General features: G+C 34.3%; 2 protein-coding genes across 9 annotated transcripts in view; one reads left to right on the forward strand and one right to left on the reverse strand.

Moving 5' to 3' along the window:
* The window catches only part of LOC105423311 (alkaline phosphatase), a 180,383-nt gene that overhangs the window by 51,939 nt on the left and 112,560 nt on the right, over positions 1 to 15,884 (reverse strand). For all 8 annotated transcript variants that reach the window (XR_016139896.1, XR_016139898.1, XR_016139895.1 and 5 more), the window contains 4 exons: positions 14,645 to 14,819; positions 8,882 to 9,060; positions 7,292 to 7,499; positions 5,335 to 5,475 (listed from right to left, as the gene is read on the reverse strand). Coding sequence is in view for 3 of the 8 variants with exons in the window: in XM_089079812.1 (XP_088935938.1) it covers positions 5,335 to 5,475; positions 7,292 to 7,499; positions 8,882 to 9,060; positions 14,645 to 14,819 (703 nt within the window). In the remaining 5 variants the exon portion in view is untranslated. The remainder of the gene's footprint in view (positions 1 to 5,334; positions 5,476 to 7,291; positions 7,500 to 8,881; positions 9,061 to 14,644; positions 14,820 to 15,884) is intronic.
* LOC105423294 (caspase-1) overlaps positions 5,445 to 15,884 on the forward strand; it is a 53,209-nt gene continuing 42,769 nt past the window's right edge. Inside the window, exon 1 of the mRNA XM_089079815.1 lies at positions 5,445 to 5,575. Coding sequence (XP_088935941.1) covers positions 5,559 to 5,575 — 17 coding nt within the window. The 5' untranslated portion in view covers positions 5,445 to 5,558. The remainder of the gene's footprint in view (positions 5,576 to 15,884) is intronic.

The following is a 15,884-nucleotide window of genomic DNA, read 5'->3' on the forward strand; positions in this document are numbered from 1 at the left end:
GCATTAAATATTAATTAAAATCGAAAAGTAAAGCATTCAAAAGTATTGAATATTCAATCAAAATTAAAAATTTGATTATTATTCATTCAACTGACATTCAACATTTTTTGTAACCGTTGCAAAATTTCAATATTTGATTGAGAAGTATCATTATTACATTTTCGTTAAAATATCTAATCATTTCTAAATTAGACATGTGCGTTAAAATAGCTGACAGTCTTAAGACATATCACTGCCTGCGTTACGACGTGTGCAACGTCCAGAATTAATATTCAGATGACCCATTTAGCTTCCGAGCTTGACATCCTCTGTTCTACCCAAAACCTGACCGCGTAACTATGCATCAGAGAACGTGACGTGTAAACACATCCATCGGCTACTGAAACTCAGCCGACAGCGACTCGACGTGCAAACGAGCTTCAGGTCGACTTGAGGTTTATCTCGGATAAGGATTTAACAGGAAGCCCGGACGTTATGCGTTTATCTTTGCATACGACTGACGGGAAAATACGACTTCCGGCCCAGATTTGCTATTTCTTTACATATAATCAATGTAAAAGTCTACATCTAAGAGCTAAGCTGCCATAAAAAATAGAAAGCTTTTAAGATGAGATCTCTAAATATTATTAATTCATTTAATTTGTTTGCTTTACAAAAAAAAATATATTTTCTCTTGAAACCACTACGTTGTAAATTGTTTTTTTGCACCACACTTTGTTGCAATCTCCAAAATATTTCCGAAAAAATTGCGGCGAATTATCATATAGAAAAGCATAATTTCATTATAAATTGTGAGAGAAATATGATTCAGATTATACTAATGAAAATTTGACCAGAGGATAGGTGCATCAAAGATTAATGCATTTTCATTCGAAGGGATGTTCTCACCGTGCTTGCGATAATCCGCGAGTGATAAATCGCATCAAAATGTATTAGGATGTGGTAAACTTTCTCAAACTGGTAGCCGGGAGCAACAGTTGTCGCGCACAGCGAAACTTTAGCCGCGGTATTGAAATCTCGATGCCGATTGCAAGTAAAGCGAGGAAAACGCGACCGTGAAACGGAGACAAGTCCTCTGATGAAGTTTCTATAGAAGTGCTTGAATCATTTCAAACTCGGCAATCAGTCTGCATTGCCACGGCGTATTTTCACGTGCGTTGCTTAAGGCTGATTCTAAGGCAATATTCATGCAGGATATATATTACCAAATATGCCAATATTCGAGAAATTGTATCAATGTTTTATTGAAAAACAACGTAAGGCTCTCGTAACATGGTTTCTGCTTTATAATGATCACAAATATATATATATATAAAATTTAATATATAAATATAACAAATATCTATTCCGACTTAACTGTTCCTTTTAAATTGTGTTGATGAATGTTCAAAGATACGTAGAGTGTTGCATTAAATCAGAAATCAAATGTGCCATGGTTATATAACACTCTTTTTGTTTGCAATCATGTCGTACGAATATTTTATCCACAATATATCGTCGCATATTTCATGTACACAATAAAACCGTATATACCGCAAACAAAGAATATTTATAACTCAAAAAGAAAGAATTTTTTTATTCACGACCATATAACCCCTTTTCAGCTTCAAAATTATAAAAATATGTGAACATGCAAAAAATATGAAAGAAATATGCTTTTGAAATTAAATCTATTTCAGGGACAATTTGCGTCTTTTATTTGTGTATCACGAAATAACTGCAAAATTTATTATTACAGAAAATTATTCAAAAAACTGAAACTGATTAACACATATATATATATATATATATATATATATATAATATTAAAGCATTCCTTTGTATTATGTTATTATTAAGTTACTCTAATTATCGAAATTTTCTGAATTCGAATCGAAATCAACAAACTTGTTTTGTGTATATATTCACCGGATTATTAATGGATTATTACTCCTTTTTATTAATCAATACAACACATGTTGCAAAAAATATATTGTATTGTGTATTGTACTGTAAGTTAAAATATAAACAAGATTCCTAATAAAATTTTAATAATTTCGTTTTTTATTAATCTGTACTATAATCTAAATGACACTTGATTATGTAGATATATGCAACATATCGAACAACATATTTCGCATATCAAAGAAAAGAAAAAAATACCTTATATCAGCGCAATGTTTAATGTAATATAACATTACTTCTTTCTTTTACTTTTAGTCTGCATAATTTTCATGCTTCGTGAAAAAAGGAACGAGAATAATAACTGATATAATAAAAACTTTGTGAAGAATTTTATGCAAAATAAAAAGAATAATTATTCCAAGAAAATATCGACTTTGTCAACTTACTACGGGAAGTTGGAAAACAAAATAATTTATGCTTAAAAGTATATTGTCAAAATAGAACTCACTTCAGAAAAATACAAGTAGGATCATTTTTTAACACATAATATAATTTTTTCTTTCAGCATATTTTTAATTCAGTGACTAATTTTCTAAACATATTAAAAAACGTTTCTGATAAAAAATCAATTATAAAAATTTATGTTTTTTATTATATCATCCTCGCATATCAAATTTCTCAAAAAAAACTTTCAAATAAAGAAGAAGACTCAATGTGCTAGTAATAATAATTAAGTTATTTGTTTTTGTATTTATAAACATATTATTCTTACATAAAATTCTTAGAGTGTTTGATAGAATCTATTAAAAAGTATTATATACCTACAAAAAATTTATTAAATGTATTATATAACGAATAAAATATAATTTGAGAGAGAGAAATAAAAGTGATGAATGGAATAATGAAAATAAGAACAATATATATATATATATATATATATATTCATTAAAATTTTTACTAAATTGTTATTGCTCACAAGTTATGTTAAATAATTTACTCTGTGTATGAAAAACTATTTAATTAAAATAAACGCAACCTTCCCTTTTCAGATTAATTTATATAGAAATTAAAAAATGCCATACACTTGCAATATTATCCTATAAATCTTTTTAACTTTACATTTTAATACAATAACGTATAGAATCTAAAAAGTACAACAGTACAATTTTAATTTATTTAAAATTTATTTTTACTCTGACGCAGATAATAATGCATTTTCTACAATATACAACACAAGTAGAGCTTTATAAATATCTATTATATTTGTAATACGTCAGCTTTTCTAAAGGATAATAGCACACTTCCACGTTCCATCCAACCGAAAAGTGTTAATCAAATTGTTGCAATCTGCAAGTGCACGCGGGTAGCTACTTCGCGTAAGCAGCTTCGCTGCAAAGTTTCCAAACTCATTTATATGAACGCGCACGCGAGAAAATGGTACGGAGTTCCAACATCTACCAACAAAGATACATCCGGATCAATGGTTTTCGATAAAGCGCCCCATTTATAAAATTATTGAACTACGCGTACATTATGCGCAATTTTTTTATATAACGGCAAAATGTCAGTTGCTAGTTATTCGCAAAGAATAGAAAGCGATAATCTCGATATATAGAATACAGAATGCTAACGTAATTTTCCTATAAGAATGTCGATTTCTTTATTTACGAGATAAATGAGATTATAGTTCATTACTGCCATATATTTTCATTATAAAGTGTAACTGACATATTATGAGAGTGGATTTTAAATTTACAAAAGCTATTAATTAATTATAATAAAGAAAAGTTAATTAGTTGAGTAATTAGTTAGTTAATTAGTTAGTATAATCTTGTCAAATATTGTATTTAATGTTAAATATATCTTGACTTGGTCAAAATTTTATGTGCATTAAAACTAATACATTGATATTTTATTAATAATTAAATCACTAAATTTTACTTCTGTAATTTAAAACTAAATTTTAAGGCTCGAAATTTAAACTATGAAGAAAATAAAATTTATTTTAATTTCCTTAAGATTCTGGACAAAACAAATAGCTATTCAATTCTAAAATTCTCTGTACAAAAATAGTCTATATTTTGGTTTTCATATCATGTGTTTATTCAGACTCCATTGTAAACTGTCCGTTATTTGTCATTTTCGACATCCCGATGGTTTTTTTTAGAATCACCAAAATAATCGATAACTCTCATGCACGATCTCGATTTACAGAATCAAATAATCGGAATATGTAGAAAATGATTTATCATAATGCACGCATTCGTCGCTCATATATAATCGCGCTTTGTTGTATTGCTGACTAAATCAAAATTTGGAATGTGCGAAAGCACGTCGTTTTTACACGTCAGTCAGCCCATTGAATTGCAAATGCTTTTTTTTTCTTTTGCATATTTATTGCTTTTTTTAATCTCTCCGTCATTTCGAGGCATCTACACGAATCCCTCCCCCGAACTTACCTTCTCGTAACATTAGATCGATGTAACAACCTGCAGTTCGGATGTCGTCATGCATTCTGATGTTTTCGCGTGTACATCAATCATCATCATTCATCTTCATCTGAATAGCTTATTTGTTTTTGTCGAGAAGGATAAAATTAATATATAATAAAATATAATAAAATTAATTAATTCTTATATTTTTATATTCTTATGTTCTCGATTTTTTGTTAGATATATTAATCTTACACTTTTCTTATGATGGAAAATATGATAATGATAATAAGCTTTTTTTATAAAGTTAAATAAAATTTAAAATAATTTGTTAATATTTTTTAACACTTCCGGCACAAAATGTGTCACGCTTAGAAAGTACTGATTTATAAGAAATGTGATTTGTGTATATGTGTATGTGTCTTCTATCAAAGAAACTACACATGTGCATATAATGTAAATATGTAAATCATTCTGCTAAAATATATGCATATCGGAAACCATAAACCGCATTGAGGAAGCAGTCAAATCTTATAAAGCCTAGAAATCAGTTTAGGAAGACAGCAGTCTTTCGATAAATGTGAATCTGTGAATGTGTTTCAAAGTTTACGTAAAAAGTAGCTCTTTTATTTTATTTTTAATCACATTTTGAATAATTCGAAGAAACGTATAAATATAATTACAATGTTAAAATTTTATTGTAAGTACTTGTGAGTACTCTCAATCGCGTTGGTTTCCAGGCAATGAAATTAGGAAGAGAAGTAATATTATAAAATTTCCACCGCTCAAGTTTCAGCGCAAAATTATTATTGCGAGATCTCTCTTTTCCCGAGAATTTGTATTTAGGAACGAATGCATCGTTGCATGTGTAGAGACCGCAATTCTCATTTCTCACGGTAATGCCTCAAACCGACTCTCGTGTGATATCTCGCTGGAAATGTATTTCGCGACTCCTTTCGCCGCCGCGAACAAAGTTGTAAGTGGCTCTTTCTCTCTGATGCCGTAACTTCTGACTTACCTTCCACGAAGAGGAAGTATCCCTCGGGATTGTTTGCCAGTATTCGAAGCGCCTTAATCGTCATCTCGGCTAGGGAAGGATCACCGGTGTCGTTCATGTTCCGGTCAACGTTGAAGTCCATGTGAGAATAGGCGAAGAGACCTGCGTCGAAGAAAGTAAGTCTCGACAAGCAATCGGATCGTGGATCGTGTTACGCGGAAACAAGTTCGAAATCTTCCAGATAAATGAAGAAACACAAAAGGTATATAAAAATAATATCACAAAATGGAGATAAATAAATATATGAAATATAAAGAACAGGAAATAAAGGGAAGATCGGTAATAGCAAAACTCATAAAAATTAAAAATACGTTATCCTAGGAAAAATACAACAGGAAAAATCTAACTGATTATTTACAAATCAATAAATTAAAATGTATATTTTATATCATATGTAGATTGATATTTTCTATTTCTTATAATTGCAATTTTATTGCTTATTTCAAATAATTTATGTGTTCTTCATAATCGACATTTAAAATTTATTTCTTGTATACTCATTTTAATTATACTTTTTGCAAATTACTATTACTGATTGATATTAATTGATAGTAGTGAAATAACAGTAATTCATTCCATTGATCAACAGTTAATACTCTCTATCTTATTAAGTAGATACACAGAGCAATCATCAATAGCAATCGATAGGCACGACATAATCTCATATTCCAAACGCTGAATGTCTAATAATTAATACACTGATTACGGCGGAACCGACAACAGCGTGCAATTAATACAATGCAACGGCTAATCGCATTATGTCCAAATCTAAAGCATGAATGATTGATGATATTAAATTCTTGTAAGTCTTTGCAACACATGTCCTTGCACATTTTGTGAAATTCAAGATCCATAATTTGATATACGCATATTTTCCATGCAAAATTAAGTAAAAATTACTGCAAATAATTGCCGCTAACATAATGTCAGCAATTATTAAATGTTATTAAAATCTTTCTTCTACTATATTCATTATAATTAGTTAATATAAATTAAATAAAATAACTCATTGAGAAAATTAAGAATAAAAAAATATATAGAGAAAAATTAAAAAATAAAATAATATATAGAGAAAAAAGACAAATAAATAAAATTTTAGTTCACATTTTAATTCAGCTTATCAGTTTTTTAATTAAATTTGGCGAATCTTTAAAATAAAATACTAAATAAGCTAATGCGCAAACATGAAGCTTCTGCGATCTATCGTTTAACGTGATGCATGAAATAATTTCGAGGAATAATTTTAAAGAATATTTTATAAAGTCGAATTTTATACAAATTTTACTAAATGCATATGAGTAGGTATCTAATAATTAAATATAAAAAAAATGTTTTATATCAATCAAACAAGATACTGCATCATAATACTGCATAATTAATTTGCAAAATATAGATCTACATTCAAACTAGGATTGATACAATATGTTTCAACATGATTAAATTCTAACGTGGTTAGCTAATCATGCATACATAACTTTGTTAAGTTAGATTTCGAAATGAAAATCATGGATTGTTTACATGATCAAATAAAACAATTAAGATCAATTGGTGAAGAGCAGGAACAGTGTTAAAATATAATATATAATATAATAACAAGTTAATTAATAATGTAAGAGTATTTCTCTATTTAGTCAATAACAGATTATAGAGAAATATTAAGATATTTAGCAGAAAAGATAATCATTGATAATATTATTTAAAATTATTGTTTCATTTACTCAAGTTTCATTTACTCTAGTTCTAATTGCTTCATTTGATCTTATGTTATAATAATTAGTTAATAAAAATAAATAAAATAAATAAATTTTTACATGGTCAATGTTATAACAATCTCAGTAAACAAGTAAAGCACAATCATTAAGTTTTACAAGAGATAGAGATAGAGATATATAAATTACTAAAACTTGCAATTAGTCACCTAACAGTCGGTTCACTCTTCGTGGATCCAGCTTTTCAAATTGCTCCTTATTAGCGACATATTTTGCGGCTATATTTCTTTTACGATGATTCCTGGACCATTCTTCAATGAGATTTCGACCATCTAGTCGCCTGCCTTCTTTATCCGGTTCCTCAGGATCCAAAGTTACCTTCGATACAAAGTGGCGTCTGCCACCACCAAGCACCACCTGTATCAATTTACATAAGATAAAAATAATGCGATTTTATTAATGTAACGTATAATTCTTAATTTGATGAAAATTATTATTATTAAATTTGATAAAATATCGGCAGCTAGATCTTCTCTGGTTTACTCACTTTTCATTCGATAGGATACTTTCTAGCGCAAATCAAGAGATTTAAATTTATTATACTTCTCGACCTCTGATACCTAGCCGTGACGAGACGCGCAGACCGACTTTAATGAGAAAGAAAGTTTCTCCTCAACTTGTCTAAGAAACAGCGCACCAATGAAATCGCCTGCGGAGTTCTTTGCTTCGTTCAGACTTCGAAGCAGAGACTCTTTTTCGAAAAATAGCACATCGCAAGTTATTCCGAAAGATAAAGATCGCTAATGAATCCTGTCGCACTCAGTTTGTCCATTACGATGCACTTTTTATTCCTTCATAATATGCAAACGTAAATTTGTTCGATATTTTATTTAAAATAAGAAATGTGATGTGCTTTTTCAGCCGTAATCAATTTAAGCCTATCGATCCAAAAATTTTACGAAAAGATATGTTCAGAATAAAGAAAAAAATTTTAATGTTTTTTTTTTACGTAAATAATTTTTTTTTTTACTCAGACTGTAACAATCTATTTACCGTTCGTTCCAATGATTTGATTGGAAGAAATGGACAAGCGTCATGAGATAAAAGGCATGAATAAACCGTAAGACATATGTTTTATGTCTATTGATACAAGATAGAAGGTGCAATAAAGCATGATAAAGGAGACAAACGAGCCTCGAGTTTTATGTCCACTGCATGCAGGAACGAATCATAACTGTGAAAACCTCCATACGTCAACTGGTGAATGTAATCGTATCGGACAGGCTTTACATCTTCGATCATCTGCACCTTTCAGCGTGTCGCGGAACTTGGACGGGCAATAAAACATTTAAATATTTCATTTTTATATTTCATTGCAACATAGCGGGAGTTGCACTCACATAAAATGTTTGTAAATAATCCTGTCGCCCAATGTTCGCACTCAAAATATTCACTTGTGGAAATTTTATCGCTTTACAAAGAGCTCAAAGCAAGAATGATATCAATTAAGTTTAATTGGGATATTGAAATATCGAGACAAACTCGTAGTCATTTCAAAATCTTGTAAAACTCGCTTTGAAATAATTTAGTTTAATTCAAAATCGCGATTGGAAGTCAAAATCGCAAAACAAGATTACCAAGATGCAGAAATTAAAATCATATTTCGGTATCTCTTTTGCTTCTCGCGAGTATGGAAGCTTGCTAATCACACCCAGAGAAATATAGCCATCGAAATCTGGGGGTACAAAAAGTACAGAATATTCTCGCCACACACGAACGCCGAGGATATTATTACGTACAGTGATGTTACAGCCAGGCTCGTCCTCGAGCAGCTGACGCGCGATGTCTTTGCAAGAGGGACGTGCAGCAGGTGGTACTTTGCCATCATCCTCCCAGTAACGGCTGGCCGCGTGTGCATAAAGAGCCGCCGGTGTCGCGTGTGTAACTCTGGTGGTTGTAACCAGCCCCGTCGATTTACCTACGATCAGAAAAATCGAATTATTGCCTTCTCGCGGTGAATTTTTCTCCTTCCCTCCATCTGTCTCTTTTCTCTCCCCCCCCCTCCTCCCCTCTCTCCCCCTTCTTGTTCTCTGTGGCAAAGTTTCCGTTGCATACGTGCTTTCGTAAATCACCCTTTCGGATCCTCGTGGTCGTTCGTATCCGCGTCCGACTTTATCGCGTTTAAGCGGGCCAAACGTGCACCGCCACTGACGTAGACCCAGAAGACAAATTCCCCGAGTAACGACCCCCGAGGCGAATCAATACGATTTATACTTCATTGGGGGCGAAGTGGATTTTAGAATGTCGAACTGAGCCGAGAATAGGAGCCGTGGCCGTACGGGGATTATTATGGCGAGGTCGGCCGATGTATTATTCAGAGGAATCTCGAATCGGCCGTATTGTACGGCCGTATTGCCGCGATGCGGTTACGCTAAACTACCTGCTCTCAGGTGTAAATACTTCATGAAGACTTAAATCTTTCAAGATTCTGGAATTAACGTCTCTTCTAAAAAATACTTAACGTTCTATTGCGGTCTGAACTATCTCCGAATACAATGATTCCCACATACTTACCAAAACCACTAATACTCTCATTGTTTCCCAGTACTGAAGATAAATCCTCTCTCTTTCTCCCTCTCCCTCTCTCTGCCTCTTTATTAAAGCTTGAAATTTACCTTTATACAGAATTCCAAGTGTAATTTCATTTTCAAAAGAAAGAGATATGACTGAATATAAAATATTTTTTATCAAAACTGATATTTTTAATTATTCTCTTGGCATTCACACAAATGTATTTCATACTTACAACATCCGAACTTGAATATATATTTAAAGGTTTAAATCCTCGGTCCTCGGTCCAAGATCACAATTGTAACGTGCTGTATATACAACGTACCGACTCACGAGATCGCATTTTAATTACATGAGTGTTCGCAATAATCTTGGCAACCGTCTCGGAGGTTTCGCTTAGCGCGAACGGGCTAAGGAATTAAGTTGGCACGCAGAGTTTGTGCAATGTGTGTGCAGCTCTCTACCGGGGTTAGTAATTACGGGAGTGGCTTTAGCGCGGGTGATTCGATGCTAATCGACCTGAGTGTGTCGATGTGTGGTTCTTCATTAAAGATCCGCCGAGGGACCGATCTTTGATCTCCATATCTCTACTAGAAATTATCATTGCGTGATTTCGCTTAATTCACGAGCCGGAGAGTAAAATTGTCGATACTAATTCAAAAGATTAGAATTCTATTCTACCGCAATGTTACAAAATCTAATTTGAAAAAAGAACGAGGTCACGATTACACTTCGCGTAAAAATGGACTAATGTAATCTACGGCGGATATACCAGAATGCGATATAGACTTCTATTTAAAAAAAAAGCATTTATTACGAACTCTAATTAAATTAGAAGAAAATATTTAAAAAATTGCATTATTATATAAAACTAATATAACGACTAAAATTTAACTAAGAATTATTAATTAATTACATGTGTTATATTATCATTATATACTGCATTATATAAAGATTAAAACATTTACAAGAGTTATCCATTCTTCTTTTCAGTTTCTTAAAATAATTAAGATGACGATAAAAATTATAAAAACACCTTATTACAAAAACATTAAAGTCATTAAAGAGATATTTAATTATATGTCTTGCTTCGGAGATTAAATTATTTTGGCAAGTAGTGCTTTTCTAGCGCGAGAATATGATAGAACTTTGTTCCTTCGTTAAGTGACTTTGCTTTAAGAGAAATTTAATTTGAGGCTTAGCTGTCGAGTTATCTAAAGTTTCAAATTGAAAAGTTGTAAAAACAGCTGGTGTACCGGTCAAATTTTTGCAAAAAAAGTTTTCGCAATCGATCTCGAATATTTTTATTCGAAGAATATGGAGACTCCAAAACGCGATCTTAACGCGAAAAAGATTCAGCCAACATTTTTTTTTTATGCATTCCCATAAATTTCGCCGAGAGGGAACGAGGCGTTCTACATCAAGATGTTCTCGGGTCGGCGGTTCGCGAACGTAAATATTCTTTAGGATCGTCCTTCGCGGTCGTATCCAATTCGTTCCTCGCTTTCCGATGGGCGAAACGATGGCGCGATTTCGCAGATCGTGCACGACCCGCGATTCAAGATGATAATTCAAGGAACTCCGGAACGCCAGATGAGAACTAGTAGATATCCCGATTCGCCCCTCGAGATGCGCGAAATGGACCGTAGTAAGTTGCACTGCGGCTCGAGGACAAGCGGCTCCTATTCTCGCAACTTATCCTTTTTGCGAGTGAAGCTGCTTTAATGCGCGCATCCCTTAGCAAAATCGCGATATCGGGAAATGACATTTCGAATCTCCGGATTTATATCTAACAGGCTATGGACCCTTCTAGTGATGATCCGCTATGGAGTTGGATATCCAATAATACTTTATCTTAAAAGTGTCGATATACTTATATAATAGAGTATTGGTATCACATTTACTCGCGATAATCATAAAAGATATATCTGTAATAATAAATTAAAATATCGACATACATATAATGAGTATAATATAATGAATATATATCACAAAAGAAATAAAAGAAGACGTACAAAAGAGGGAAATATATACATCAAAATTATACTTTAATTCCGTCTTTTCTCATCTATCCTAATTCTCTATCTAATTTCTTTCCGTTCCTTCAACGTTTACTTTATTATTTTGTATTTCGTCTTATTGCACGAAAACGATGCATTATTCCTCGAGTGACGGATACATCATATCGTTCACTCTCAATTATCGTCTTTATTATCACCGCTATCTCGCCATCGTTTTTCCGCCCCCTTCTGTTTTCAATTCCGCACTTCTCGTTCATTCGACGTCGAATTTCCATCCCCGTCGTGCATCACCTCACATCGCAGCGTCACGCGCTAAAGAACGTGACAAACCACCGAGAGGGTCAAAAAGCCGCTGCGCGGCCGTACGGAAAGCCAGGGGTGTCAACGGCAAACGGCGCGCGATTAATCAGCTGGGCTATTCATCTTAATGATCGCACCAAAGCAAGCTCGTCCTTTCATGCCCGCGTGTACATATAACACCAGAGCGGCGCGCGTGTCAGCGGCGCGTACATTCGCATACATATTGTCGGGGTCGCGCCGGCCGGTTCTGGCAACGTGTCAACTACTCAAAAACACAATGCCGCTGTTTGTTACCGTAGATACGGGTACGAAACGATACGCGGCCGCCGAGTTCCGTCGGGGACACCGCACAATAAGGAAGAAGCTCCGTTAATTGGCCCCGCCCTGTAAAATCTCCGACCCCGTCAAACGTCGCGATATTACACCCCCAGTAATTGGTAGAGAGATCGTACGATCTTAATTAAACATTTCTCACCAGTCAATGGCGAGTTCGAGTGGACGAGGGTATTTAATCAGGGGAAACTGAGGTTGAAAATAAGACTGGCGATCTCTCGGTATTAGGTAACTAATTAACGAGATACGCGTCGCTGAAGAACTCGTAGCTCATGTGTTTCGACGGTGTTTATTATTTATTTCGACGCGAGAGATTCACGAACATCTGCGCTCTATCTCACGGAAGCAAGAAATTACATTACGAGCAGATTACATTGTGGCGCGCCATTCATTCACGCGTCGTTCCTCGCAGCGACCGGCCATCGCAAACCGTAAGCGATTACTAATGACCGCGCAAAAGCGGTGAGAGGGTGTAACGTTAATTCGCCCCGCCATCGCCAGCACACCCACTCATAAACTTACAATTTGGAGGTAGAAGCAATTACAATGGTATCGCCGATAATTACTTCTGCAACAGACACCCAGCAGACCTCCGCGGCGATATATCCGTACATATCTGCGTACATACATACACACACACACACACACACACACACACACACACACACACACACACACACACACACACACACACACACACACACACACACACACCTATATATATACATATAGTGTGTGTGTGTGTGTGTGTGTGTGTGTATATATATATATATACACGTTTTGATTTAACTTTACGATACCATTTTAGCAACGGCGTAATAAAACACTATTATAGCCCTCGCGCGATTTATCCAGCACATAGACAACGTCGTGTAACAACGACGCCTTTGACGGCGCTGGCTAACATTGTCGTGAACATCGTGCCTTTCTCTAATTGCATTTTCTACCGCCATCGACAAGGTCCTTTCGAATACACGCTCGCCTTTGACGTGCAACGCGTCTACGTGGATTTCCTTATGTCACAATACCCATTGTAAATAATTTGGCATCACAGACGGACTGATTGCGCGGGTGCTCTGAGATTATTGTCTTTCGTTAAGTATATGTAAATTGTTCATGTAAATTGTTCATGCACAATAGTTGAGATTTCTATTGATCTACCTTAATGCAATCGCGTGCTAAAGGGTAATTTGTTTCTTCAATAAATGCGGATATTTTGATGTAAAGAAACTCCGATTCTCCTACCGTATTTAATATCAGTTTATGCAGGGTATATAGTAGAAGATTTTATTTTAATATAATAGCTTGGTTAGCTTTAAAGCACGGTTGGTTATCTACTTTACCATTATTATTTCACAGCTTAAAAATCACAAGAGGTATAACATGAAATCAAAATCATTCAAAAAATTCTTTTAATTTTCAAAAAATTATACAATCATATTAAACTGTACTATGCGTATTTATCACCAAACGCCAGTCGTGATTTAAAAGAATATCATAATAAATTTAAGATATTACATCGATATGCTATATATAACGCAAGATTATGTGATAATTAAGTTTCTAAAATTTTCAAATTTTGTAATTTGTTTCCTAATAAATATATTAATTAGTGCACGGCACGCAAAGCCATAAACACCGATAAACTTCGAACTGCAAGGTATAAAACTACGAAAGTTCGGTATCCACGTCGAGAATATTCTCGCATGCGATTTAATAAACAGCACGTGAAATCTTCCATTAAACAGGATCGCTCTAGCCTGTGCAATTAGCGCCAGCCGTAAATTAGATATCGGCTTCCGGTCAAGCTCCGCGCCAAGAATACGATGCACGCTGCGCCGCATGTGCGGCGCGGGGCGCGCAAGCGCGAATTCAATTTATACGTGGGCATTTAATCGTGTGCTGTGTTTGGGCAGTTTAATCGTTTTAACGCCCGTCCCCGGCAAATTGGATGTATGCGCAGATTAATTACGTTTGCTCATAATGACGAGATCGCGGGATCGTAAATGCCGTGCCGTGAAATTCGGTAAAAAGTAACGACCCGATTAGAAAGATTAATCTCCATTAATACTAAGAAATGTATATAAATCGGATCGTTCGTCATTTTGGCTTCTGTTTAAGATATCAAATCGGCTCCCTTTATTCGAACTTTGGTCTCTAATAAATAAGCCTAACGGCCGTTATCTTATCACTTTCAACGCTACTGATTCAGCGGGACATCGATACAGGCTTAGGCATGCGATGATTAAAATATTTATAAATAAATTACTTTCTCTCGCTTTTGCGTGGCTTAAATATTAACTATGTTATGTCGTCGCATCGAAAGTGGAAACTCACCTTGATCCTGGGCCCAATTAATAAGCGAAGGAACGCGCGCCTCGAAACTAGAGTGACAGTCCTCGAAACGCGCCGATGAATCCAGACCAACAGTCTCGTAATTGGCTTTAACTCCGCAGAGCAGTGCCGTCGCACATGCCGACGATTCGCCAACTTGGGCGTCCATATTGTACGTCTGGAAACAAGATAACAGAAATTAATTGCGTATTTTCGTGTAATTGAATTACAATTAATACGAATTTGTAATTTTTTATTCTTGTCAGGGAAAATGTACTTCCTAGTCAATTATATTTCGTATGAAACAATGTAAAAAGCGCACTTTATTTCACTCGTAAATTCTTTGATTTTTGCAAAATTTTGCTCGCATAAAATTCATAAAAAATTAATTGTAACATATTTTTTATTTCTTTTCATATCCATAAAACATCTATATATATATATATATAAATTATGAATAATCTCAATCGCTAATAAATTTCAATCGCTTACACTCACAAAAATCTTTGAAATATTTCAATTAAGAAAAATAATGTTTTTGTTATCCAAGCATTGAATAACCGGGGATGAATAATAATAATCCAGATCTATATTGTAAGACAGATAATTAGTAAAATATATTTTTAAAACAACATTAAAATTCCACGATATTTTGCAATCATTTATGAAAAAATTCAATACTTAGGAATAACACATCTGAATTTATGCAAATTTTAATTATGTTGCCATTTATTCCATATTAATTGGGGACATAAAACCACAATTTTGTTGTTTACTCTCGGTTAATACGACCGCGGTCATGAAAATAAGGGGGCGTCATATATCAAGTCCTACGAGCGTCAGAAGCGTCAAGGGAGGAATGATAAGTTCCGAGGTAAAGAGAAATTCCGATGTAAGTGGACGTCACCTCTATGTGTCATGACTGGCGATTTTCGTTGGGTAACAGGATGTGGATCGAAGAGTGTCATCGTCTAGGAACCGCACGTCGCTTTCAGCGCTCTAGGGCTAAGCACTGCAACGAGCAAATGGACATTTCCGTCCATCGGCTCACTCGGCTCAATCCGCTTCAAGCTTCGATGAAAACGACAGCTGTGCTTTATTACCGCTGGCGATTCGCGAGTAAAATTGCAAGCGCGCCGTTTTTTACAAGTGTGCAAGAATTAATGAAAACGGCCACTTAACGATGCGTCAGATCGATGATATTTCAATAAAAAGTCCAATTGATATAAAAAAAAATTAACAG

This window comes from Pogonomyrmex barbatus, unplaced genomic scaffold (assembly GCF_055798465.1).
Source record: "Pogonomyrmex barbatus isolate J1 unplaced genomic scaffold, ASM5579846v1 scaffold3, whole genome shotgun sequence".
Classification (NCBI taxonomy): domain Eukaryota; kingdom Metazoa; phylum Arthropoda; class Insecta; order Hymenoptera; family Formicidae; genus Pogonomyrmex; species Pogonomyrmex barbatus.